Raw genomic sequence first — 27761 nt, 5'->3', positions numbered from 1 at the left:
TAACTATTAGAACAATTTACCAGGGGTAGTGATGGATTCTCCATCACTGACCATTTTTAGATAAAGATCGGATATTTTTTTGAAAAGATCTGCTTTAGGAATTATCGTGGGTAAGTTCTATCGCCTATATTGTACAGGCGATCAGACTAGATGATCACAATAGTCCCTCTTCTGGCCTTGCGATATATGAACCTAAGAAAGAGCAGGAAGCAGCTGGAAGAAGTTGGGGGAGAGGAGCACTGTCTTGCTGACCAGAAGGGGGGGTATTAATACCCCATCCAGCCCCAAAAAACCCTCTCTTACCTTGACTGGGCTTGCACCTGTCAAATATAAAGGGAAGGGTAACAACCTTCCTGTACACAGTACTATAAAATCCCTCCTGGCCAGAGGCACAATATCCTTTTACCTGTAAAGGGTTAAGAAGCTCAGGTAACCTGGCTGGCACCTGACCAAAAGGACCAATAAGGGGACAAGATACTTTCAAATCTAGTGGGGGGGCGGAGAAAGGGTTTTGTCTGTCTGTTCTGTGTTCTTGCCGGAGAGAGATCAAGAAAGCAAGCAATCCAACTCCATTAGAATTATTAAGTACTAGCAAGGAAATGCATTAGTTTACTTTTGTTTCGGCTTGTGATTTTCTCTGTGCTGAGAGGAAGGTGTATTCCAGGTTTTCTTTTTGTAACTTTAAAGTTTTTGCCCAGAGGGAAATCCTCTGTGTTTTAAATCTGATTGCCCTGTGAGATTAGCTTCCCTTTCTTTTACCATTTTTCTTTCTAAAAAAGTTCTGTTTCTTTTAAGAGCCTGACTGATTTCTCTATTGTCCTAAGACCCAGGGGTTTGGGACTGTGATTGCTTTGTAACCAATTGGTTAGGATATTATTCTCAAGCCTCCCCAGGAAAGGGGGTGTAAGGGCTTGGGGGGATATTTTGGGGGAATAGGAACTCCAAGCAGTCCTTTCCCTAATTCTTTGTTAAATCACTTGGTGATGGCAGCGTACCCTCCAAGGGCAAAGAGTTTGTGCCTTGGGGAAGTTTTACCCTAGGCTGGCAGAAATAAGTTTAGGGGGTCTTTCATGCAGGTCCCCACATCTGTACCCTAGAGTTCAGAATGGGGAGGGAACTCTGTCAGCACTCATGAAATTTTCAAAAGGACCAGTTTTCCTCATGACCCACTGTGGGCATTACCCTAGTCACCCTTTTTTCCTGAGGGTCCAGTAAGGATATTTTCCCCTTACAGTCAGATTGGTGGAGGCCAGTGTGGATAGGAAGGTTCACTTTCCCCACAGAACATCTGGGACTCAGGAGTTAGGTTCTAACATTGTAACTTAGTATTTAAAACCCATGGCAGATGTCCAGTACAGGTACTCCTTACGGAAGGGATTCAGTTATCAGAGAAAATGGATCAAAAGAAGATTTGAATGAAAGCATCTTTTACGGGAGCTGAGGGCCCTACATCTGGTACAGTGGAAAGCTGACTGCCTCCTTTTAGAGCCCCCTTTTAGCTCAGACAAAGGAAGGGCAGCGGAGCACCAGCATTGGGATGGCTGGGACCAGGTTGCAGATTATGTAGAAATGATTAAGGAATGATGATGCCCTGCACTGTTAAATTCATTGCCAGGTTCTTCCAGATATTTTAAGAGAATAAACTTGCAGCCTAATTAAACCACATCCATCGCCTACTCTCTTTCTTCCAGAGTGGTCAGACAAGGCTCTAGTTTTTCTTCTTTGTTCATTTGTGCTCGTCTCAGTGATGCACAGGGATAAAATCCTTGTGCTGAGTGATCTCGCTGAAATAGAGATAAGAATAATAATTTTGTTATGTGAAATCTACAAACCAAAAAGCATAAACAAATCATAGCTCATTCATGATAGGGCCTTTAGCAAGATAATATGGTATATACCAATGCAGGTGTCTCCAAGAAGATGGACGAGGTGCGGAAGGGGGGAGAATGAATGCATAGATGACACACAAGGTAGTAAATAAGTTATCCATATTTTTAATTGCCTCCAAAATTTTCTTCTAAGGTAAAACTCCCCACATCTAGTGTGGGGCCATGGAAAGCCCTGTGTGAGTGATCCCAAAAGAAAAAATAAGCAGTTGGGTTCTACATATGGTCATGGATATATCAAAACTGCTCAAAATATCCAGAATCTGCAAGCCCCCTGCATACCATGGAGCCAAGCTCCGTGGTGGCTCACCCTATAGACATGTAGAGGGTAAATTATTGTAGGGCAATTGGGTAAGTGGTAGGGGTCAGTGGATCCATTAACTCTGCAGACCCACTGACCACAAATCCTGCACAGTGCGTGTGTAGAAAGCTATGTCTGCTACTAGACCACAGGATATAGTAATGGACACAGGCTGGCTAGGCAAGTGCTTCAAGTCCAGCCTCTGGGTGGGAGAAAGGAGGATTCCATCTTTCTCAGTCCCAATATTTGTCCTCCCTGTGCAAAGCCTGTTTACCTGGGCTTTGGGGAGAGTCGTGGTGGGTACCAGAATTTCAGCCCTATTGACTATTATCCATCTAACACATCACTTTTCTCACAAGGAAGAGGAGAAGATGACAAAGAAAAAGGAAATGGCAGGGGAGCTCATTAAATCCCCATAATAGCAGCCCATTTCTCCTTTTATTAAAGTCACACTTTTCATCTCTGTTTTAATTAAAATATACAAAATTCGAAATAGATTTGATCCCTTAGAATAGTTACATAGGCTATTTCAGAAGAAAGTTCAGATTCTGGAGTCTAGCTAAACTTCGCCTCCCATTCCACTATCAAAAGTTACATGCTATACATGCATCAAACTGATAGTACATATTTTCATGATATTTAAAATATTTATTTACTTGGCATATCGTAGATCTATCTTCCCTGTAGAATCTGCAGTACATTTAGTCTGAGAGATACAGTCATTTTCTTTATTGGTTATTGATTCATACCTGAAGCTGAATATTTTGAGATATCTAGACCATCTTCTTGCCCACATCAGCTGAGATTGGTCTTTGTACACAGTGTGATCTAGATCAGGCAAACAAAAATTGTTGGAATAGTATATTTCTTTATTTCCACTTACCCGTACTCAGAGGCTAATAATATGTGTTTTAATACTATGGACTGACAAATGTAGTGCACAGGTTTGTCGTTGCAGCACCCGGTAAATGGAAGACAAACATGTAACCGAAATCATACCAATGTTTTATTAAACTTTTTAGACATTTATTTAAATATATAATGTACTATATATTTGGAGACAATAGACATTCGATGAGCTGCAGAGCCATATCAAAGAACATTGAACCATGGTGATAGCCCTGTGATAACTGTTATGAACCAATTAAAAAGTTTGCAAAGCCTATTACATATATACAAGGAAGATTCTAAAACATTCTTTCAGTTAGCTTCTCTGGGTTTAGAAATTTTGTAGTGGCTTTTAAAAAGAACTGTACACAGATTCCTCCCACTAAAGTATTATTAGAGAATATCTGAATTCTGTCATGTGTGGAATCATCCCTTTCATTATCAGACATTTACATTGCAAATTATTAGTCAGATAACTTCCAACAACACCACTTTCCTTTGGGTAATTTGGCAAATGAAGGCAGACAGCTTGATTCCGATGTTCACACCTCCTGTGTGTGCACGTAAACTCAGATAACAGCCTTATTTCAAGAGGAGACTATTATTTCTCATTACATTACTGTAGAGCAAATTAACACATATACATGGAATTATACTACAAGTGTTTATTGAATCTTTATTCCTTCAATGTTAGTATAAATTATTACTGCTTGTCCCTGTTAATGAACTGGGGAAAAATACAGAGAGCCACACTATATAAATAGATTTGTTTTAAAGCATCAATATTCATTTAGAAGTCAATTAGGAAATTGAAACACACACATTAAAATGCAGATTTTAATAAAGCATTTGATATACTCTCTCATGAGAGGTTATACACAAAGTTCATTCAAATTTGGGATTAGAGAACAGTTACATGGAATGAAAAGAGACTGAAGGAACAAAAACAAAGGGTAAAGATAAACACCAAACTATTGAATGGAGGAATGCATCAAGTGGGATACAGCAGGGATGCAGTACTTTGTCCTGTCATATTTAAAATGTTCTCTGATGATCCAGAAAGGGGAGTAAACTGACATTAGTAAAATTCGTAGGTAAGATTACATTTGGAGACATTGGCAACATCAGTTAGGACAGAGGAATAATACCTAGTTCTCATGAAGGTTTAAAATGTGCCAAAAAATAATAATAAATAAATACAAAAAGATTCAACTTAGAAGGATTCGTATCATTTTACCCAGTATATTAATTTGTAACATATGTTGAATGGGAGAGAGCAATATCAAAGAAAGTAATGCGCAGTAATATAGGATTTAGAATTTTTTTGTTTTAAGTCTTGTGACAAGATGGCCTATGCACGTATGGTGGGTGCTGAGCTTTTCTTGGGGGGGGGGGGAGAAGGGGAGAGGGAGGTAAGACATCACCCCTTACCCCTGCTCTTGAGTGCCAAGAGCCCCGCTAGTGGCCCGGGAAGGTGGTGGAGGGAAATGGGGAGGGGGTCTAGGTTTGCTCCTTGCTCTGAATCCCAGTCCCTCTCAACCCTTGCGGGTTTCTTACCCTCGGTCCTTAAACGCTGGGGGAGGGAGTCTCCATGCCCTGCCGGGGCAGGATCTCTGTTACTTCGGTTCTCTGGTCTTTCAAATCTCACAACACACCTCCAAGCTCCAGTCCTCTCTCCCTCCTCCTACCCTGACTGCCTGAAGCAGGGGGATTTATTAGGTTCCTGACAGGGCTTTAATTGACTACAGATGCTCCAATTAACCTGTAGCAACCCTCCCTAGTCTACAGGGAACCACGCCTTAATTATGCTAGGGCTTATATATTTCCCCTCTATCGCTGCTCCCTTACCCTCCTGTATCACAGTCTGCAATATGACATGGCAGCACAAAAAGATCAAGGCAATTTTGAGCTGCCTACACAGAGGCAGAGTATGAAAACAGAACCAACTCTCTCTCAGTATTATTCTGGCAAGACCACACCTGGAGCACACACTTGGTATCACGATACCAGAAAGATATAGAATTCAAAGACTGCATGGTAGGAAATTCAGAAAAGATTAACCAGAATTAATAGGGGCCAGGAGGTGCTGATTTATAAGTAAGGCTGGATTTTAAACGTCACTATCAACCAAACAATCCTTTATAAGGTACTAGACATATTTTCATTGCACACTTGAAGAGACAAAGAACTTCTACTCACAATATTAGCTTGTAGGAACTTTACTTTGAACTATTTCAAAAGGCTATGTATAATTTGTGAATAACTTGCTCTTATTAAAATTGGTTGTATTTTGGAACCAGTTAAATGTTCTGGAATGGCTTCTTCAGGGAAGTTTTTGTTCACTTGGAAGTTCATTCAGTTCTAGCAATCTTCATAGACACAAATTGCCTGGTTTTACATTCCTGCAGTTATCATTTAGCAATACAGAACAACATGAGAAGAATATTCTTGCACTATGGACTACCTATGCATAGACACACTTATATGCAATACATTTCCAATCTGGACAATATTGAGCAAGAACCTGAGAAAATAATGTTTCTCTTTTCACTGAGTCCAGCTGAGCCATTTCTTGAATTTCTTGCATATAGATTCTAAGGTATGCTTTCCACTGGACACTGTCCTGAAAGGTTGACATACTAGAAAAGATCTGATCCTCCAACTCTAAGTATATGCAGCCTGGGCAGGGTTAAAATCTCACTGCTTCAAATAACTTTGCAGTTGGCAGATAAAAACAACCATTCTGCTCCTGACCAAAGCTTCTGGGCACAAATTACAAGGGTATTTTCTGGCTCTCTACTTAGAATCCTTCCCTGCGATGGTTAGTAAAGCAGCAAAACTCAGTATCCTGTCATTCACAAGCTGAGCTTTACCTTGGTTTTCCTCATACTTCAGATGTACACTGTGCTAACTTATTAATGATGTTTGATGTTTTATGAAAGGAACAATGTCACGTTGTTAGATGCAGGTCTCTTGGCAAGAGATGTAGTCAACATTGGGGGTACGGAGAAACGTTCGGAGGGGTGCAGTGGGGCCCAAGCCAGCCCCCACTGGGGCAGGAAGCACCGGCCAGCCTGACTCTTCCCCCAGCCACAGTGCCGGCCCCAGATCCCAGCCCCAGCTGTGCTCCCTCTTCCCGCTGCAGCTCTGCTCTCAGCCCAGGCTTCGGCCCCGGCTCCTGACCACGTCTCCGCTCCCAGCTGCCGACCCTGGCTCCTAGGGGGGCATGAACAGATTCCATTAAGGGAAAGGAGAGACCAGACTGCAGCTGGAAGCTGAGCCATGGCTGGGAGCAGAGCCGGGCCCGGAAGCAGAGCCGGGGCAGAGCTGGGAGCATAGCAGGACTGGGTGATGCTCCTTCTCTGCCACCTGTGGGGGCTGCCCTGGGCCCTGTCACGCCCTCCCCCCACCCCCCGGATGTTCCTCTGCACTCCCTGTGGGGGGCGCACCCCCAGTTTGGGTTCCACTCATCTACAATAAAGGACAACCCAGAGAAAACAGAATGTGGCCTTGGCTGTGAGTCAGAATAGCAGCAGGAGAAAGTCCAGATGAATCTCCATGCTGGAGCTCTTTCACAGGCTGCGATTCAGAACAAATGTACATAATGAAAAGGCTTTGGTCACTGAGGCAGTGGGAGTCGGTGGCACATACTGACCACTGAGGGAGAGAAGACTTGCCATTTGGCTACCACTACTACTGCTATAGAACTTTAATAAAAATAATGAACAGCTAAGGACCGGAAAGCAGGAGACTAGAACAAAAATCCTGAGTCTAACTAGGCCTTCGTTGAAAGGGCCTTTGTTCCCCAATGAAGTAGTAAATACTGAAGTTTGGCTGAGGCTATGTATGACAAATGCACAAAACCAAAATGTATCCAAAAGCTTGGGTGACATCCATAATAGAAAGTTTCTTACCTATGAAAGAATCAGAAACAAGCTTCACATTTGTGATGTGTTCCATGCAAATTTTATTCTGATTCTTAGCAATTCCAATCCATAAGGCAATTCATTCAGTAAAAATCTGTGGAGAACACACATTTTAAAGTTAATACAAAAACCTCAATCTCCCGTCCTCTCCCACCCCCCCTTAGCTATCTCATCCAAATACTTACATGGAAATTTTCATCCAGGCACCTAAGAGGACACCTGTCCATTTTTAAATGTCATTCCTTTAATTTGTGATCTTAGTCTATAAAGTATTATAATATACTGCATTTTAAGGGGAAAGATCTATCCTAAAATTGAACCAATATAACCTAAAAGGATCAAGTGTGTGTAGATTATTGATCGAGAGTTATAACATGTTGAATAATTCTTTTAATGTGACATGAATATGCTGCACATGGAAAAAAACAATGTAAAAATAGATTTTCCAATAATTAAAGAGAATAGCTATATATATCTGCATCAAAAACCCTGCAGTTTTTATTTGTATTGCATTGATTCAGTAGACTGGCAAGTCAGCCTCCTCTAGCTGATAGTGGTAGGCATGAAAAATGGACATAATCAAAGGCAAAAAATGTTTAAGTATAGAGACTACAAAAACCAAAGAACCAACTAGGAATAAGAAGTGATGAGGTCAGTGGAAATAAACCCTAAATTGTCACAAGGCAATCCCCAAATATGTCGTATAATTGTTAACTCAATGCTGAAAGAAACACTAAAGGCCTGGTTCAAAGCCTGAGACCCCCATTGACTTCAGTGGGCTTTAGATCAGGCCCTAAAATTGAAACAAACAAACAAACAAACAAAGTAACAGAGAAACCAGGCCACCATTTGCTAATGCGAAGCAGTTATTGTGTTTTTTGTGCAGCACTCCTTTGCACCTTTCTCAAGAGTGGCTTTGAAAGTGCCATTTAGGATCATTCTTTTATAAGAACGGATCATAAAAACGGCCATATTGGGTCAGACCAATGGTCTAACTAGCCCAGTATCTTGTCTTTAGACAGTGCAAACTGCCAGATGCTTCAAAGGGATTGCGCAAAACAGGGCAATTTTCAAGTGATCCATCCTCTCTCTCTGTCCAGCCCCAGCATCTGGCAATCAGAGGCTCAGGGGCACCCAGATCATGGGGTTACCTCCCTGACCATCTTAGGTAACAGCCTTTGATGGACCTATCCTCCATGAACTTAACTTGGATTCAAAAGGATTAGAGACAGTTTTAGCAGCCTTCACAACATCCCCTGGTAACGAGTTCAACTCGTTGTCTGTGCATTTTGTGAAGTATACTTCCTGCTGTTTGTTTTAAGTTTATTAAATTCATTGGGTGATGCCTGGTTCTTGTGCTATGAGAAGGAGTAAATAACACTTCCTTATTCACTTTTTCCACACCAGTCATGATTTTGTAGACCTCTGTCATATCCTCCCTTAGTTGTCTCTTTTCCAAGCTGAATTGTACCAGTCTTTTTAATCTCTCCTCATATGGAAGCTGTTCCATACCCCCTTCTCTGTACCTTTTACATTTCTTATATATATATATATATATATATAATTTTGAGATGGGGTAACCAACATGGCAGACAGTAATCAAGGTGTGGGCGTACCATAGCTTTATATTGTGACATTAGATATCTTCTGTCTTATTATCTCTTTCCTAATGGTTCATAACATTTTGTTAGCTTTTTTGACTGACACTGCACACAGAGAGCACATTTTCAGAGAACTATCCACAATGACTCCAAAATCTTTCTTGAGTGGTAATAGCTAATTTAGACCCCCTCATTTTGTATGTATAGTTGAGATGATGTTTTTCAATGTGCATTACTTTGCATTTATCAACACTGAATTTCATCTGCCATTTTGTTGCCCAGTCATCTAGTTTTTTGAGATCTGTTTGCAACTCTTCACAGTCTGCTTTGGATTTAACTACCTTCAGTAATTCTATTTCATTTGCAAACTTATGATTCAGAAGTGATGCAGCATGTACTCCTTTAAGGCACTACAGAGGTGAGTATTCAGATCCACATGAAACTTGACATTTTCAAACACAATAAAGCACATAATGGATTTTCTTCAAAATTTTATTTCAATTTAAATTATGGGGCCAGCCAGATTTTCTGGTAAGAAATGCATTTTTTCCTCAGGAGAAATGAAATACTTTCATGGAAGTAGAATTACAACTGTATACATCAATATTTAAAAAAAACAACAACCTCACATTAAATAACTTTTAGTAATATCTTTAAGCCTTCACGCAGATGAGAAGAAATTACTTCCAGTACAGTAGAATTTAATATGAATAGCATGTCAAAATGATCTTAAATTTAAATACAACTTTTTCTTGAACGCCAACATTCAAATGCTTTCATATGTTAAAAAACTTATCATATCCACTGTTCCCCAGTCAGAGAGAGAAAAACCAATACCCCAATCCAAATTTCTTCACTTCTTTACATATATAAATTTTAGCATTTCTATATTTTTCTAAAGTGGAAGCCTTGTGTGTTATGGAGAATAATTTGGCAAATAATGTTTTCTTCCACTCAACTACGATAAACCAAAATATAAGACTGTTAGTGCTGAACTATACCACCATCTAATGGCCAATTTTGCCTGCCTACAGAAATGATTTTAAAAATAGAGATCTCTCATTTTCAGTAAGATTAATTTGCTATTTTCCAAGAGACAATATGAATCAGTTTTCTATGGACAGATTAAGAACCTTAAATAGATCAATGACAATGTTAAGAGCTATTTTATATTACGAGAGTGAAAACACCCAATTTTCTGGAGCTATTATCTGATTTCCCTCACAATGGCTTCAAAATTAGCTAAAATGTCAATCAGGGTTTTCATCTTGCTAATTGAAAATAATTGTAATTAGTAAGAGGAAAGGAAGCAATGAGAAGTTTTATGGCATTCTCAATCAGGTTCAGCCATGCAGAATTTGAACATTCAAACTCCAACTCATACGTTGGTTGTGATTTTAGCATAATTATAAGATGAATAGATATAATTTTAATAACATTGTTTAGATATATTTAGTAGATGTTTTTTGTTATGGTCACAGTAACGAAAGACAACATGGTGCAAAATCAGTTTGTTTGTTTTTTTATAAATACTGACAGTTTGCAGCATTAAAGAACAGGATTTGACAAAATTAAATCATTTTGTTACAAGTAGGCCACCTATGAAATTATTTTTCTTGAAGTCAAGGGGAAATTATTCACTTTCACAACTACTGTACTGAGATATCTACTCCAAGAAAGGAAAGGTGGTCTCTATAGACTCCCCAGAAGAAAAAGGAATCAATATTAGTTTATCATAATCTTGACCATTTGCAGAACACAGCGCTAATTTAAGTGAATAAGGCCAATATTAACCAGTAAGAATACAGATTAAAGGATTCCAGTTCTATATTTTAGCCTAACCTAATTGATGGCACCCCATTAGATAAGTGAATACAAATAAATTGTTTTTTTCCTTTTGATGCTGCAGTATTTAAGAAATGTTAAATCAGCATTCTCAGATGATCTGAAGTATTCAGCTACATATGAGCATTCATTTTGCAGAACTCAATATTAAGTAATAGTTACAGACTAATACAATAACATTCCTCTGCTGTACAAATTAAATCATATTTTTAAAGAAATGAGCAGCCTAGGAGTTATATACAAAAGAAACCAGCAAGCATTGTTGAAATGAAATGCGAAGTGTCACTGCTAGCTCTACTGTTTGAAATATCTTCAAAGTAAAATTAACAAAACCCTTAGAACATATTTCCAAGTTTACAACTCAATTCTCAGAAAATCATGTCAAAAAAAAAATCTATAAAGCAGTGAAAGGCATATTATATACATTTTCCTTATGAACCTTAAGATTTCACTCTTTTAAAAGTTGCTAAGTTGAGTTTATTTGCAAGACAACTGTTTATCCCAATAAGCTCACATCTTAGATACATTTCCCCTTTGATTACAAGTAAAGCACTGCACTTTTTTTTTTTTTTTTAATCAAGGCATACAATTTTATACTATGGTGCCATGTATGCACAGGTCACATTGTGCTCATATCTCAAACAAGGTAAGTGCAAACATACGATTTAATCAGATTTGCAAGCATGCAACCTGTTGCTTAACTACATTAATACCTTCTTTCCTAAACCAAACTATCATCTATGTTTGCTTTCATGAATCTAGTATCTCTTTCTCTAGGACTCCTAAACCAAGCAGTGTCTTTGAATTCTGAAATGACACAAATATCAAGGAAGTCCACATTGTGCAAGAAAGCAGCAGCTATGTTTTTCAACTTGGACTAAAAAAGGAGAGAAAAAACAAAAACCGTTCACTGAACAGCAGATTAGCAGTAATGTTCCTCATGAATTGATAAGAGTGCCTGATGCTGAATATCTAACCGCAAATGCTGAATTTGGGTTTAATATTTTAGGGGTTTGTTGGAGATTAAGCTTCTTGCTGTGCTGGTCTCTTCAAATCCCTGATCTGTTTAACTAAATAGGTCTTCTCATCATTAAATTGTTCATCCTCGGTCCTGTCATTCTGAAACTTGCTGAGGAACTCAATAAGTTTGGTCTGGTTCTTTAAGAGGATATCTAATATAGGCTGTGTCTTGTTAGGATTGGCTACAAACACCTGCAACAAAAGAAGAGGGATTTTAGCATAGGTACAGGAAACAGAAGGCTCAGTTAAAATTACACTTAGCTAATAAAAAGTGAGATGATAATGGTTTAAAATAGGGCTGTCAAACGACTAAAAAACTAATTGCAATTAGTCACGAGATTAAAAAATAGTCACAATCACAGTTTTAATCTCACTGTTAAACAATAATAGAATACCAATTTAAATTTATTATAAATATTTTTGAATATTTTTCTACATTTTCAAATATATTGATTTCAATTACAACACAAAATACAAAGTGTACAGCACTCACTTTATATTATTTTTATTACAAATATTTGTACTGTAAAAAGATAGTTATTTTTGAATTTACCTCAGACAAGTACTGTAGTACAATCTTTATTGTGAAGGTGCAACTTACAAATGTAAAATTATTATTGTTTACATAATAATACATAATATAATTATATAATAATTAATATAATAATAATATAATATTATTGTTTACATAACTGCACTCAAAAACAAAACTATGTAAAACTTTAGACCCTACAAGTCAAAGCATGAAGGAGCGTGTGAATGTTTAGCATATCTGGAACATAAATGCCTTGCAATGCCAGCTACAACAATGCCATGCAAACGGCTGTTTTCACTTTCAGGTGACATTGTAAATAAGTAGGCAGCAGTATCTCCCATAAACAAACAAACTTGTTTGTCTTAGCGATTGGCTGAACAAGAAGTAGGACTGAGTGGACTTGTAGGCTGTAAAGCTTTATATAGTTTTATTTTTTAATGCAATTATGTAAAAAAAAGTCTACATTTTTAAGTTGCACCTTCATGATAAAACAATTGTACTACAGTACTTATACGAGTTGAACTGAAAAATACTAGACTTTGTTCACCTTTTTTACAGTGCAAATGTAATAAAAACAAAGGGAGCACAGTTCACTTTGTATTTGTGTTGTAATTGAAATCAATATGTTTAAAATGTAGAACATCCAAAAATATTTATAATAAATTTAAATTGTTATTCTATTATTGTTTAACAGTGCGATTAAAACTGATTGTGACTTTTTAAAATCTAGTTAATTTGTTTTGCACTAATCACTTGAGTTAACTGCGATTAATTGACAGCCCAAGTTTAAAATTATGAATGTTTTCTCTCCTAAATATCTGCACATGAAAAAACAAATGGAATATTTGAGAAGATTAATCTGAAATGAAAACCAGTTTTATATGTTACTGAGGTAGACTCTGAGGGCCCAATTCTGATGTCAATGGGAGCTGCCTGGACATCCTGCTGCAGGCACTCAGTACCTCATAGGATTGAGTTCTGTAGCAAGTGCATGATTTTATATATCTAGCATCATAGTTAGAGAGACTAGAGATGGTTTAAAACCTTTCTGCAGGGTTACTCCTGAATGGAGCTAACTCCTCAACCCATTACTAATCATTAGTTTATGTCTACTATTAATCAAAAAGGCAACTTGTTTTAACAGACAACCCGTGATTTAGATTTTTCAAAACTGATTAGTTGATTAGAAATACTACATGTACCCTCCATAGTATCATGTAGCAGGACACAGACCTGTTTAAAATCCTCAGAATGATTCTGAGTTATGCTCACAAATCATAGCATGCATTCATCCCCTTCATCATGCTCAATTCATACAGAATTTAAGAGGAAGGTTATGCTAACAATAACCATACAAAACCATTTAGCATTTCCTGAATAAGTACTTTTCAGCAAAAGAAACAATCGAGTAATTTTTCAGAGCAGACAGATCTGAGGTTTGCCATCATTATTGACTAACCTTACTACCTGTGTAAATGAGGCATACTACAGAAGCTATTCAATGAGTTTTATGATTTTTGATACCATACCTTAAAGACATGAAAGGCCTCAAACTGAATGTTGCGACTCTTGTCTCGTAGAAGATTCATCATTAGTTTCAGATTTTCAGGTTTACTGATGTATTTTGTCATAATTGTAAAGTTGTGTCTGTCCAATAGCAATTCACCAAGCAACTAAGGGTGGAAAAATGTGACAGAACAATGAAGTATTACTGAAATCTTATGAGTTCAAATACAATTTTTTCATAGGAGTTGTGAAGAACATTGAGTAATTGACGTCTGTCAAAAAAAGAGGTGTAACCAACTCTTGGGTCTCCTGATTCCCAGTCCAGTGTATTTTGATGTGGTGTTTTTTCCATTCTCTCTCTCTCAGCATGGCTGAAAAACTGCCTACTTTTCTGTCTCCCCTTAGCCTGTGACTACACTACCACTTTTGTCGGTAAAACCTTTGTAGGTCAGAGGAATGAAAAAACACACCCTCTGGCCGGCATAAATTTCACTGACAATTGCTGATGTGGACATTGCTATGTCAGCAGAAGGGGCTCTCAGTACCCCTGTAACGAATGTCATTGCTAGGTGATAACTAGCTACTGTACCATATCTATGCTCAGCAGTCTGGTATCTGAAATGGATAATTCGATGTCATAAGTCAGCTATCCACAGTCAAGGTGGCATCCTTCCTCCCAATTTTATAGATGAGGTAAAAGAGGATCTGAGAGGTTGCACAAGATCATTTCTACCAGAGCTGGTAATAAAAGCTCGGTCTCTACTATAACTATAGTTATAGTAACGATCTCTACTATAACAGCTATAAAGAAGAGTCATCCATGTAGCCATGCTGCTTTGCATAAAGATCAGGCCAAATCTGTGTTCCTGGCTCTGGCATCTGTAAAACAGGATTATCCTTACATGGCCATCTCTACAAAGCACTGACACAGACATAACAGTCTTTAATTATAAAATCTGATACAGTACAACACGGTTTTGTGGTTAAGGTACTGAGACTGGTATATAGGAGGAACCAGGCTCTATCCATGGCTCTACCATTCCTGCATGATGTTGGGTAGGTACTTTTCAGGTGGTGGTCACTAATGATTACAGTCTTTGCTTATTTTTGCATCATCTTAATTTAAAAAGTTACATTTTCTTTTTAAAAAAGCAAACTTTAACCTAAAATAAAAAGAAAATTAAACAATATAAACAGTAATTAGCACTATGACAATTATATTAGTTTGTGGTTAAATGGACCAACTCCGCTTTTTAGTCCTTTGTTGCACTTTTGAGGTTCCCAATGAATACTTAATCTTCGGAAATTGATCTTTTCTACTACATCTGTTTTTTTTACCACTCTGAAAAATGTTAAAAATTGTCTAGTAAATGATTACAAAATGAAAACACTGATTTGACCTTCTACACATGTTCCAAGTCTGAAATTACCACCCAACCATGCAAACATACATAACATTATTGTGGGGGAAAAGGAACCTGTCTCTTATAATCTACTAACACCATACACAGTTAAAAAATAACAAAAGAAAAGAAAATTCCAAAAGAGAAAAAATAAACAGTTATGGTTGCTTAACAGGAAACCACCCTAATCACAGTGGTACTGGAACACATAATAGTTGGGGTGCTGAAAGAAGTTTTTACTTTTTACCTCATGCCCCCACTTATCCCTGTCCATGACGCCCCACCCTCCAGAATTGAGGCTGGGAGCAGGGACGTGTCTCCAGGAACAGGGGACCTGGGCAGGACTAAAGGGCCAAGGCTGGGGCCACCAGGGAGCAGCCGGGACCCTGCGTCCGGGACCAGAAGCGGAGCCCTGGGCACGGGCTGGCAGCTGGGGCCCCAAGACCAGAGCCCAAACCACAGGGCCGGGAGCAGGAGCCTGGGAGTGGAGCCACCAGATGGGGCCCCAGGAACAGAGACAGGGATTCCAGCCCCGGGTGCAGGACCCCAGGAGGGTGGCCAGGGAGTAAAGTCCCGGGTGCAGGGCCAGCAGCTGGGGCCCCACATAAAACTTGCAGCACACCCGGCACTCCTAGTTCCTGCGCCTATGCTGACTCAAACACTTAGAAGCAAGCACGTGTGTCCAGTTAATGTGTCTTTCTTTAACATATCAATGCCCACACACTGCACTCGCCCATCTATAAATAAGTCCCATACACCTTCAACATGCACTGTAACTGATTCCTGACAACTGTGCAATACCTTCACTCCAACCTCATACTTCCCTATGGAAGATTAACATATCACACAGCTGACCAGCACGGATGTTCAATAGATATCTATGCTGATGTTGCTGTGGTTAGTGATTATATCTATTTAAGTGTATTTTTGCAGAAATAAGTCTAAAACTAATCAGTGCTTATGCTGGTAAATCTATTCTCTCACAGAAAAGGGGATAAACTGTACCAGTATAAGGAACGTTCACATCAGTGTAATGGCATCACATTGCTTTACTTGTACTACTTTATCTATATCTTATAAAATCACATCCCTGATGATATATATTATACCAGAGTAAAAACTGTGTACAGACCAGTCTAAATCATTCCTTGGACAGTTCCACCCAAAAGCCTGACTGTAAGCTCTTTGGTGAATGTGCTGTCTTCATGTGTGTTTGTACAGTGTTTTATCACAATGGGCCCTCATCTCATTTAGGCCTGTGGGAGTTTCTACAATATAAGAAGATTGAATAATAGCCAGGCTTCATAAAAAACAATGAAAGATCTCTCTTGCATCCTCAAACTGGAGAACTGTGGTTGAAGACACCTGGCTGACAGTCAACATCAAGTAGTCTCTAGCTACAAAATTTTCAGTCAAGAAATATCACTCACACAGATACATTCATCCCTATTTGTGGGGTAAGTACTGGGGGAGCCCTGCTGCTATCAAATCTGTGCCTCTGGGATAGGTAAGGGAGCCCCAACTGACACATCTGTGGGGAAATGGGGGCCCCTACCGCTGCTCCAGAGTCTTTGGTTCTGCCTGCTGTCCATGCTTCCCTTGGGCTCCACCCCTGCAGCCCTAACCCTGCCGCCATCACTCCAAGTGGAAGATAGGGCTATGCTGCAAGGATGTGGCCACAGGGGCCCCTGTGTTGTTGTGCACCTCAGATTGCTTTGATTCAACCATGCTAACAAGTGATGAAAATAAACTCTTTGGCAAGTCCACAAATAAAATCTTATTAAAACAGCTATTTAAATCAACTATTTTTACTCTTTTAAATTGGGATTCAAACCAGTTATTTAAGCCATTGTGATTTAAATCGATTCACCATGAAACTGAAGTAATTGTCCTGGGGAAAAAAAAGGGCACTCAAAGTAAAACTACCTTACCTTAAGTGACTGCCTTTTTGTCACATAATTTTCTGAATGAAGTAACTTCTCATACTCACTGAAGAACTAAATGGAGAGAAAAATCAGGAACTTTACAAGTGGCACAAGCTCTGCTTCTGAATGAATTTATTAAACTGGGGGGATCCCTAATAGGTATGTAAATAAAAACTTAGAATTCTACTGAAACCAGGTTTGCAATATTACATTACAGGTGTTTAAAATTCTAACAAGCTTTTTTGAAGCTTAATTTCTTTGCTATTTTGGGAACTTTAAACATTTGGACTACCATATAATGAAGGTATAATAAATTGCTTCTTTAAGCAATACAATTTTGTAGACTATGAAACGATTTAAGCTTTTATTAATATCAGAATTGGCCAGCAGATGGAGCAAAACTATCACATACCTTTGTGAAAAAAGCTTTCATACAGACAACAGAGAAAATGGGAAAGGGCTCCCTCTAGTGGAAAACACAGTTTCACAAAGCGAGATCTACTCAAAATCTGAGTTTAAGTTTTTGATGTTGAAATGCTGAGAATTTTAAAACAAATTTCTATTTTAAAAACACTATGGCACAAAAAAATGCAAACCGAATTTGATGAATGCAATATGTAAAAACTGTCATTGGTAATTCTTAACTAAGAACCCAAGCAATACGACACAAAAAATGAAAAAAAGTATCAACTTTTTCAGTCAAATTAAAATTATTCTGTATCAAACATCAAAAAGTTATGAGGAATTAAATATATGTACTCACCCTATCATAATGCTGTTCCAAAAATTCTGCACTCAGCAACTTGTGTCTCGTAAGTAAATCCTGAAAAAGTATGTTATGTTTAAGCAATATTTTTGGATTTTAAAAGAAATATTTATTCAAATAATAAATATTCATTCTGGATGCCTCTGAAGAGTTTGTCTAATTAATCCAATGAAGGATTTTGATATACTATGGAAATAAAGAAAAAAAGTTGGAATATAGGTGTAGATCCTTGGTTGGGTTGTGAAAACTCATAGCACAACTTAGAAAGGGGTCGGCTATATGCTGTTCTGGTTCTCATAGAGAAATCAGAGCAACTTGAAGGCTCTTAACTTGTGCTGGCTTCCAACAGCTCCAAGGGCTGATACAGCTGCTTGGATCACTGGGGCACAGGGAAACCCAGGCCTACTCCTGCAACAGGGATGACACATAAGCCACTATACTACCAGAGGAGCTCTACAACACCAAAGGGTCCACTTATGCTATTCATTATTTGTATAGTGTTAGCACCTAGAGGTCCCAAATCATGCAAGGACCCTATACAATAAGACAGTCCCTCTCCGCCCTGAAGAGTTTACAATCTAAGTAAAATTATTAAATTTTAATTCTGGAATAAATGTTACCCTGAACATTGCACATGTATCTGAAGCAATATCTTATCGCCATGTGCTTAGAAGGAAGAAATGTTCAATTGATCCAGCCCCTTTACAGAGAATGTCACAAACTTTGTTCTCTCTCTCCATATGTGACTTATACCTGACATTTGGGATTATATATTTGAGATGCTGGAGAAATGTATGCTATTGTAACTATTTAGATATGGTATGCAAGTTACCTTGAACGTGGCGAACGCATCTGAAGCAATGTCAAACGTTGACATTTCCACATATCTGAAGAAATCATAGAATTGTTCTGACCACAAGATTATTTTAGCAAGTGGTTCATGTCTAATGCATTCTCTTAACATTATTCCACAATTTAGAGCAATTTCTGGAGATTCGTACCTGCAAAATGAGAAGTCTATATAAATACCTTTAAAATGTGGTATTGTAGTACTGCAACTTTATATATAATTAACAATATGCTATATGATGTTATCAAGTCAACTTAAACATTTCAATATTAAATTCCACTTTCAGATGTTCTACAAAACACTACCAAAATCAGATGATCAATCCATTGCTCGTATGAATCACTTGTATAAAATGGGACAGCATAACAAACATAACTTTATGTTCAGACTCAAAATCAACACCCTCGTCTCATAACTGCAGGTGGAACTTGACTCATAGCAGGCTTTTCTAAATGTGCAGTAGGTGCTCTGTAGGTTGGGACAGCAGAAGTTTGCCCTCTAGTGGTATGGACAATTCACAACTCCCAGTATACTGCCAAACTTCATTTTATATGGAATACCAAGTATGACTTTTTAAGAGGTGAACTTCATAAGTGAACAAACAGACCGTTCCACGTGGTCAAAAGAATAAGCATTTGCACTGCAAGTACAATCTGTCAAAATTTGAAAGTAAAGTCACCTGAAATCTATGGGTCTCTTGTACCTCCACATATTTAAATCAACAGGATTCTGGCAGATCATATACCTTTCACACTTTTCAAAGCCTAGTTCCTTCTGCTAATGGTTGGTTCACATTCATCATAATATCTTAAAATTATGTAAATGTGGCTATACCAGATGCATCATATGTAAGACTTACAAGAGATCAGTAAGTACCTCTATAAATCATAAACACCTGTTTCAAACATTTTTACTCATGCACACATAAAAATGTTTCATGGTTGCGGTTCTAGGTTATGCTGTCCTAAAAATCAGCAGTGTGGTCCACTGAACACGATTCTGGACTTGAAGTTAGGAGAAGATTCTGCAACTGAACAGTCTGACAGTTTGGGCAAGTCATTTCACCTCTCTGTGCCTCAGTTTCTATGCCTTCCTTTGTAAAGCACTTTGAGAAAGCATGTATAAGAATTTAATATAATTAATTTGTTCTTACTATTATACTACAGTTAATAATACTAATCTTGCCCTTTGATTCTTTAAGATATCTTGGGTTCTGTCAAAAGGAGACTGAAGCATAGGAAAAGTTAAAAGTTCACTGTGGAACACTGGATTTCTTTACAATTGCAAAGATACAAAAGCACACATTTTGTTGCTCCTCTAAACTGTTAGGGGGTTCTTAGTGTTCATAAGGAAGACAGGGATTAAAATGTGCAAAGTTCCTGCTCTCGTTGTAAAACAATGATTTTGTATGTATTTTGTACTCTGCTGGCTCAGACAAGTAGCACAGATAAAGAGAATGAAGAGACAATGTGACATAAACATGACATCACACATTTCGTAGGTTTCAGACTTGGCAGCATCTCTAATTACTATGTAATGCAAAAACTTTAAGGAAAAACTAAAGAGCAGATTTTTTGTTTAAACATCCAGAAAACAAAACCTGTTATTTTAACATCTCATTGCTGTCAACATGATGTGGCAAACTACTATTCCAAGGGATTAACTATTTAATCTAATTCTTTATCTTTTCTATAGATTCTTATACCATGCCAATCACTGTAGTATTTGAGTACAGCTACAGTATACCCCCATTTACCCAAACCTCCATGTTATCCAAATCCCTTTCTTGTCCCCCGAGCATGCTGGGGGACAAGGAAGGGATCCAGATAACGTGGAGGTTTGTAAAATAGAGCAGTACTGTGAAGAGCAAGACAAGCCCCCAGTTGTGGAGGAGCTCCCAGTTGTAGGGGAGGGCACCCCACTGCTCAATGGCTGAATGGGTCCTGCTCTCCTGATTATCCGAACTCACAATTATCCAAATAAAATCAGTGTCCCTCAGTCTATCTGGATAATCAGGAGTATACTGTACATCATGATGTACGAGAGCTTACTTGAACAATATCCATCAGTATACATGCTACAGCTACCAATACAAAATTAGTGTTTGAAATGTTAACATTTTAAAAATGGTTTTATTTAAGTCATTAGTGAACTTTCCTACCCCAAAATGATAAAATGGGATTGCAACCTCTAATATTTTCTGTTATTCATGCCACAGAATAACAGAAATGTAAATAGTCCATTTTGAGGTGGGGGGGGGGGGATGTTTGTTCCCTAATTTAAGAAACAAGGCTTTTACTTAAATTTCTGTTTTCAAGAGCACCTCTATTTTGGTATGCAGCTGCAGACTTGCTAGAGCATAGCTGATGTGGCACGATTCTATGATGTAACAATGCAGGTAATACAAGAATAGAGGTGGAAACAGCAATCTGGCATATAGTAATCTAGACAAGTTGGAGCTGGTTGATATCTCTGTAGTTGTATTACCCAATAGCTATGAAGCAGGAGCCACACAGTAACTCAGAGGATGGGACAGCAAGTTCATTTAGCCAGAGGTTAGAACAATCATTCAAACAATTGGTAAATAACTAAGATCAGGAATAACAGCTTAAACTTTGGACAATGAAGTAATTTCAGTGAAGAGGAACAGATTTTATTGTTACATTACCCCAACAAGAATGTTTTTAGCGCAGTTTTAGTTCTCAATTCTCACCCTGCCACCCTTCACATTAAAGGATTCATATTTTGATATTCTATTGCTTAAATTAGCCATTTAACTTAAGTTACTTCAAGGGAAGTTACAGGCCCTGTGGCAAAATTATTTAAATAAATTGCAAAGGAAGAAGGGACATTTCACCACTCACTATCCTACTTTTACCTGAAAAAAACACTCCAATACTTCGTATAAAACTATTTACACCAAATACTGTACATACCCTTTTAATAACATGAACAATATATTTTGCTGAGTGCAGATGTATTCCACTGTGGGAGTTCTTGTACCAATTTGCCTTCTGAGAATGTTGTTGAAAATTTGAGCAACATCTTTTTTTCCCTGTCAAAAAAGTAACCAATTAAGCATATAACATTTAGTACAAGAATGTATCGCAAGAGTTAATACATACATTAATATACATAAACATAAACATGACCATTTAACAAAAAAGTTCCCCAAATTCTTCGTTTTTCTACACCTATTTCAAATGTGTCACAGCATTCAGTACATCATTGTATCAACTTACATTCGGATAGCTTGAATAACCTACTGATAATATTTAAAACAATAAAAACCCTTTTATATTTCATCTGATATTCCTTGAGTTTTTCTGGATTCATTTTGTACCAAAATTTTGTGAATACTATGGCCATTTTTAACAATGCCATAGCCCTGAGTAAGATGGAATTCTTCCATGTTCCACTCTGTCACCTCTGATTTTCAATGTGTATGTGTGCAGGTCCTTCTACTAGGGAAGACTGAGACACATCTTGGGCTGCAATACCAACAACATGCAGACTGCACTACAATGTACAATTTTTTATTGTGTGTTTTCATTTTATGATGGAAAACAATAACAATTATAATTAAAGTCAAAGGTAAGCATAACATAAAGGCATATTCCTCATATCGTACGATCTAGGATATCACAGGGTTCCCCCACCCCCCACAGTTTTCTCAATACTTGATAAACGTTTGGATATGGGTAAGAGCAAAATGCTCAAATTCAACCTAGATTAGATTAAATGAAGCTGGTTGGTAGCAGCAAGCACTGGAAAGAATGACAGGAGCTCTGCATGCAACCTATATTGGATCCACATATCAACCATTTGCCAGTATTGTTTGTATCTTTGGAATCATATTCAGTTCATCGTTACTTTGGGCCAGTTAGCAGGAGTGCCTAACAGTGTGTGTAAACACTACTTCGAATTACCCTTGAAGAGGACTTGGAGTTATTTGTTTCTATATGCCGCTCAAGGAGCTGGTTACCATCTTGGGCAGAACAGGATCTAGCTACAGGTCCTGACCGGGCAGTAAAGATCTGTTAAGTAACTCTTAATCATGGTTACTTGAATTTTATAATCTGAGACCAGAAGCAAACCATTATTGATGATCTTTGTTTGCAGAATGAACTTATCCTGGCAACATCTGAATCAGTGTGTAGCAAGCTTTAAGCTAAAGAAACACACCTTACACTTTATGGAGGCTTCCAACAGATATGACAGAACTATAGCTTATTATTTTAGATTTGTTTTAATTATAGTATTGGACTCCTGATGCTGTGGCCATGGATGCTCCATGAGTAGAAAATAAATCCATTTTTTAGAAAAACCCAGGAAGATCACAGTCTTTAAAAAATGACATTTTTGTTTGTTAATTAGCATGGAGAGTTTGCTGCAGTATTGTTGTCAGGATATAAGTGTTAGTTTGTTTTGTAAATGCTTGTTTTCGGATTTATAATTCTATTGAAAGCCTGCCCAAAGCAGCATCAGAACCCTTTGTTCTGGTAATGAGTAGAGCAGTGTTTTGAGAAATATAGCCATCAAGTCTCATCCACTAACACTGACAATTTTGCCCAGAATCTCATTATTCCCCCTATTTACCACCAGCAACAGCTCCCCCTCTTTATTCATATAATTGAGCTGGTGACGGTACACAGTAAATCTAAATTGAGTTATTGTTAGAAGCATCTATTACGTCCAAGTGATGTAAGGGTCTATTTAACAAGGACACATACGAATTCTCATGCCAACAGTCATGATTCCCAGAGGTGAAGAGTAAAAGTGTGCCAGGACTGTTGGATTCTATCTCCCTGATGCCAACAGGTTTTGTTTTGTTTTTCTGTCTTTTTAAAAAAACTTTTCAAAGGATGCAATTACTCCCACCGACAGATACTTTAATACAAGTCAGCAGGAAACTGACTGACATATTATTGCTCTTTGAACAGTTTTGTTGATTGCCTTACGTGAAAAAACATTTCTACATATAGACATAATTCCAAACAAATGTTAATATTAGCATAAGGATTGGATGTTTCAGGGGAATTTCTTAATGAGGACCTAAAATAATTTTATTTACGTTATGGGTCCCACCACCGTGGTATTTAGAGTCAAATACAATGTAGACAGAGCGCAACAGTCAAAAAAAAATCCCTCTCTATCATCCCAATTTATAAAGGTAACTCCCCCAGGAACAAGCCACAGTCAAACAAATACTTAGTCAAAAATGTGCACTAATGCATGCACAAACGACTTCAGGTTCTGTCATACCACCAGAAGGAGCAAAGAAACATCAGCAAAAAATTTCTCATCTGTTTTCAGCTCTGGATATAGTTGTCTCAAAAAATAGTAAGGTCCAAGCCGCGCACAGCTTAAGAGACTAAAACCAAGATCTTGAATTGTGCTCAGTAATTGATGGAAAGTTAGTGCAGGTGGTGAAGCACAGGTGTGCTGACATCAGCCCACAACATTAGGTAAGCATATTGCCACATTCTGCATTAAAGAGCATTGCTATAGTCCAGGGATTCTCAAACTGGGGGTCAGGACCTCTCAGGGGGTCTCAAGGTTATTACATGGGGGGTTGTGAGCTGTCAGCCTCCACCCCAAACTCCACTTTGCCTCCTGCATTTATAATGGTGTTAAATATATTTTAAAGTGTTTTAATTGAAAGGGAGGTCACACTCAGGGGTTTGCTATGTGGAAGGGGTCACCAATACAAAAGTTTGAGAACCACAGCTGTAGTCCAACATGAGTGGCTCTTAACATGACCTGAAAAAGAGCTCTGGAAAGCTTGTGTCTCTCTCACCAACAAAAGTTGGTCCAATAAAAAAATATCACTTCACCCACCTTGTCTCTCTAATATTTATCTCAGCAAGGAAAAGCTACATCCTTCTCAAGTAACAGAACAGTTGGGAGTCCAAAAATAGGAGGCTATTACCAACAATCAGCAGCCCCCGCAGACTGAAACATATAGCTACCTCTAATACAGAACAATCCTACGCAATCCCATGCCATTACAGATCTAATAAAAACAATTTGTACACAACCATTGTCCATCACCAGAAGACTGCTTTCCGAATTACCAGAACGACCAAAAACTGGACTGGTAAAGATCTTAAAAGTCAGCAGAATCTAGATGGGATTTCTCAAGATCTTTCCCTCAATAACCAGGGACCACCTCAATTGCTTTCACTCTGAATTTCCTTGGGTTTTTGTTATCTAGAGACATGTATGGATGAATCTACTCTGGAATGTACTTTATAGGAAATTCAGCGTATGTCAGATTTAAAGGACCAAACGGTAACAGAATCAAACAATATTCTGGGGTTTGGGGAAGAAAGTAAACTTAATTCTGGAATGTAACACTACAACATCGCTTTAGACTGTTGTGTTTGCTTCCTGGCCAACTTTTTTTCTGAACAGTACAATTTTATAGCAATTTTAATGAGCAGGATAGCCTAGTCAAGACACTAGAGTTCTGGGCTCTGTTGCTAGCTCTGCCATAGACGTCTTAATCAACTTGTAGGAAAGTTACTATGAGCTTGTCTACATAGCAGAGGGGTGTCGGTGTGTCGCCAGAATGGTCTACACGGAGCAGTCAGAGCACAACAAATTAGTGCACTCTACAATTCAGATCCCATAGTCCACACTGCGCTACCACATAGACAAGCCCTAAATTGGACTGTGCCTCAGTTCCCCAGCCATAAAATGAGGATGATGATACTACTTCCACACCTCAGAGTGGTGTTGTGAAGGGACATTAATTATTGTGTATGAAGTGCTCAAATATATAGTGCTGAGCAACAAATAAAAACTTACAGAAAGATAAAATTAATGTTTATATTTTGGAGTGATCAATAAAATCTGACTTTCCTGTCTCAACAGAAAAATGATTAGGGAGAATGTAAAAAAATATGCTTTGGTTTCCTATAGGGAGAGGAGTATTAAAGATTTTAAAAATGGCTAATTAGTGACAGCATTAATGGAAACTTTTTAATGAAAGGATAAAGAAGAATAGTCATGTGACTCGGTATTATACTGTAATAACTCAAAAGAGATTTAAATAAGACTATGGGCATTATGGCATTAATACTATCTAGGATTTTAATCTCTCTCTCACACAGCAATTAAATTACATTAAAGATTAAGAAACACCTCTATTAGAGTTTTGAGATAAAGATTTGAGCTATTCATCTACTTTTCATTTTTATGTGATCTATCCTTCCAAACTCATAGAAAGTTAATCTCATGCATCTGGTTAATTTACCAGATTAACATAGCAATGTTTCCTAATTAAATCTTAAAATACAATTGCGATCATTAACAGCATTGAAAAAATAAAATTGCGTAGATAGGAAGTGAACCTCTTACTCAAATTAAATAGGAATTCCGATGGTCAGAATGCAACTTACCATGTGTGTGGCTCATGAAGTTTTGTAACTATTTTCTTACCTCAAAATCAATGAGTTGTAAGTCAGCTACTAGGGTGCTAAGAAGACCACTGTTGTACAGTTCTTGAGCAAGCTGTGCCACAGCTTCTGTTTGTGGCTCTTTTTCATTTGTGCCATATAATATTTCCTTCATGGCAACCAGATTTTTCGAAACCTCTTCAGTGGCCTGAAGAAACAAAATAAAGAGTAGATACAGTGACTTTCAAAGCTAAAAGAATTCTGCTTGTCTTTGTAAACCTCACAGTGTTTTGTTCTGATCAACTGCAAACTTTCATTTAAAAGAAAAAAATCACAACATCACCTGTAAAAAATCCTGAGACTCTGGGGATTAAAACTATTATTTGGTACACATATAACTAATCTGACCTAGAGGCAAGATGCAAGAGACTCAGTTGACAATACAGTAAATTATGAAAACATCTTCCCTTTTCTCATCCTCTCAATCTTGCACTTACAGAAACCATTTCAGTAATAATAAAGAGAAGATAAAGAGCCGGCAAATTGTTCCCAATCTGTAAAATGGATTCGTGCATGTGATCAACCCAGAAAACATTACCTGGAAACACTCTCATCACTAACAAATTGCTCAGGTAAATATATTTCTACAAACTGTGTGCCTATCGAGTCTCTTTTATGCTGTTAGGCTTCCATATCAGTCAATATGAAAAGAACTTTTCCATTTCAGTTGATACAAGTCTGAAGAAGCAGAGTGTGCTTTCCTTCCAGTAGATTTCTTGCACTAGCAAATCTCATCACTAATATTCAGGTAACAGAGATGTCTTCAATTGCCGGGACATATGTCAGCTTGTGTCTTTGTAGTGCAACATGCCAGATTACATCTCCAAGGTCTACAGGGATGGTTTTGAATGGTTTACAAACCAAGCAAAAGTAGGATAGGCAGGTTACTGTCTGTTCTACAGTGGGTTATACAGTCACTCAAGTGGTGGACGGACCTGACCAAAATGCATCAGGTATTGTTCAAGAAGGGTTCTCGACCCCAATCCCTAGAAGTTGCTTTTCTCATCTCCTGGATGAAGGGTCTTTTGTATGTGTATCCACTGACACCATTACTGTTAAAGGTTCTCAACAAGATCAAACAAGAGTTGGACAGAGTACTATTGATTGCACCAACATGGCCAAGACGAGTTTGGTATCCCTATCTAATCAGATTCTCTTCTTGCCCTCTGTGGTGTCTTCTGATCAGTCCTCTTTTACTGATTCAAGATGCCAGTCGAACAGGTCACCCCAACCTACATACTCTAAGGCTCCAAGCGTGGTTCCTCAACAGTTGTCAGGACTATAGATATCTTGTTTGTCAGAGGTACAACACATTTTATGAAATAATAGAAAAGAATCTACAAGAAATATCTCCAGAAATGGAAACAATATTATCTTTGGTGTAGCAGTCATCAGATTTCGCTGACTCACTCTCCTCTTCCTATGGTATTGGATTACTTGTTGGAATTGAAAACATTGGGTCTTTCTACGAATTTCATTAGGGTTCACTTAGTGGCCATAACAGCTCTTCACACACCCATACGAGGTTTTTCCACTCTTCCCTCACACAACTATGGCAAGATTCCGAAGAGGTTTGTCAAATCGCTTCCCACAGATCAGAGATCCTACTCCTAGCTGGGACATGAACCTAGTCCTTAATTGCCTTATGATACTTCCTTTTGAGCCACTAGCTACATGGCCTTTAATAGATTTATCAGTGCAGACAGCCTTCTGGATAGGTATCACTTCTACCCAAAGGGTTTGAGAATTGGAGGCTAGAAGTGGAGAACTGGGGACTTTAATGTCAGACCCCTGCATTTGTAGTATTCACCACAGAGTAAGTGTGGCTGTGGGCCTATCCAAGATT

The 27761-nt window shown here is 38.1% G+C and overlaps 1 protein-coding gene and 1 long non-coding RNA gene across 5 annotated transcripts in view; both read right to left on the bottom strand.

Moving 5' to 3' along the window:
- Positions 1 to 1675: 1675 nt before the first annotated feature.
- Positions 1676 to 4723, bottom strand: LOC311525837. Its single transcript, XR_014712872.1, has 3 exons — positions 4633 to 4723; positions 2937 to 3015; positions 1676 to 1784 (listed from the first exon to the last, which is right to left on the bottom strand). It is a non-coding gene; the product is annotated as an uncharacterized lncRNA (long non-coding RNA).
- A 4397-nt stretch (positions 4724 to 9120) lies between these two features.
- Positions 9121 to 27761, bottom strand: part of CAB39 (calcium binding protein 39) — a 68013-nt gene continuing 49372 nt past the window's right edge. For all 4 annotated transcript variants that reach the window (XM_084640079.1, XM_084640078.1, XM_084640080.1 and 1 more), the window contains 7 exons: positions 25899 to 26063; positions 21389 to 21507; positions 18435 to 18603; positions 17600 to 17659; positions 16843 to 16908; positions 13532 to 13675; positions 9121 to 11659 (listed from right to left, as the gene is read on the bottom strand). In XM_084640079.1, coding sequence (XP_084496205.1) covers positions 11471 to 11659; positions 13532 to 13675; positions 16843 to 16908; positions 17600 to 17659; positions 18435 to 18603; positions 21389 to 21507; positions 25899 to 26063 — 912 coding nt within the window. In that variant the 3' untranslated portion in view covers positions 9121 to 11470. The remainder of the gene's footprint in view (positions 11660 to 13531; positions 13676 to 16842; positions 16909 to 17599; positions 17660 to 18434; positions 18604 to 21388; positions 21508 to 25898; positions 26064 to 27761) is intronic.

This window comes from Lepidochelys olivacea (assembly GCF_965140295.1).
Source record: "Lepidochelys olivacea isolate rLepOli2 genome assembly, chromosome: 9".
Lineage (NCBI taxonomy): Eukaryota > Metazoa > Chordata > Testudines > Cheloniidae > Lepidochelys > Lepidochelys olivacea.
Note: the sequence above shows the minus strand (reverse complement) of the source record. Positions and strands in the feature narration are given on the sequence as shown.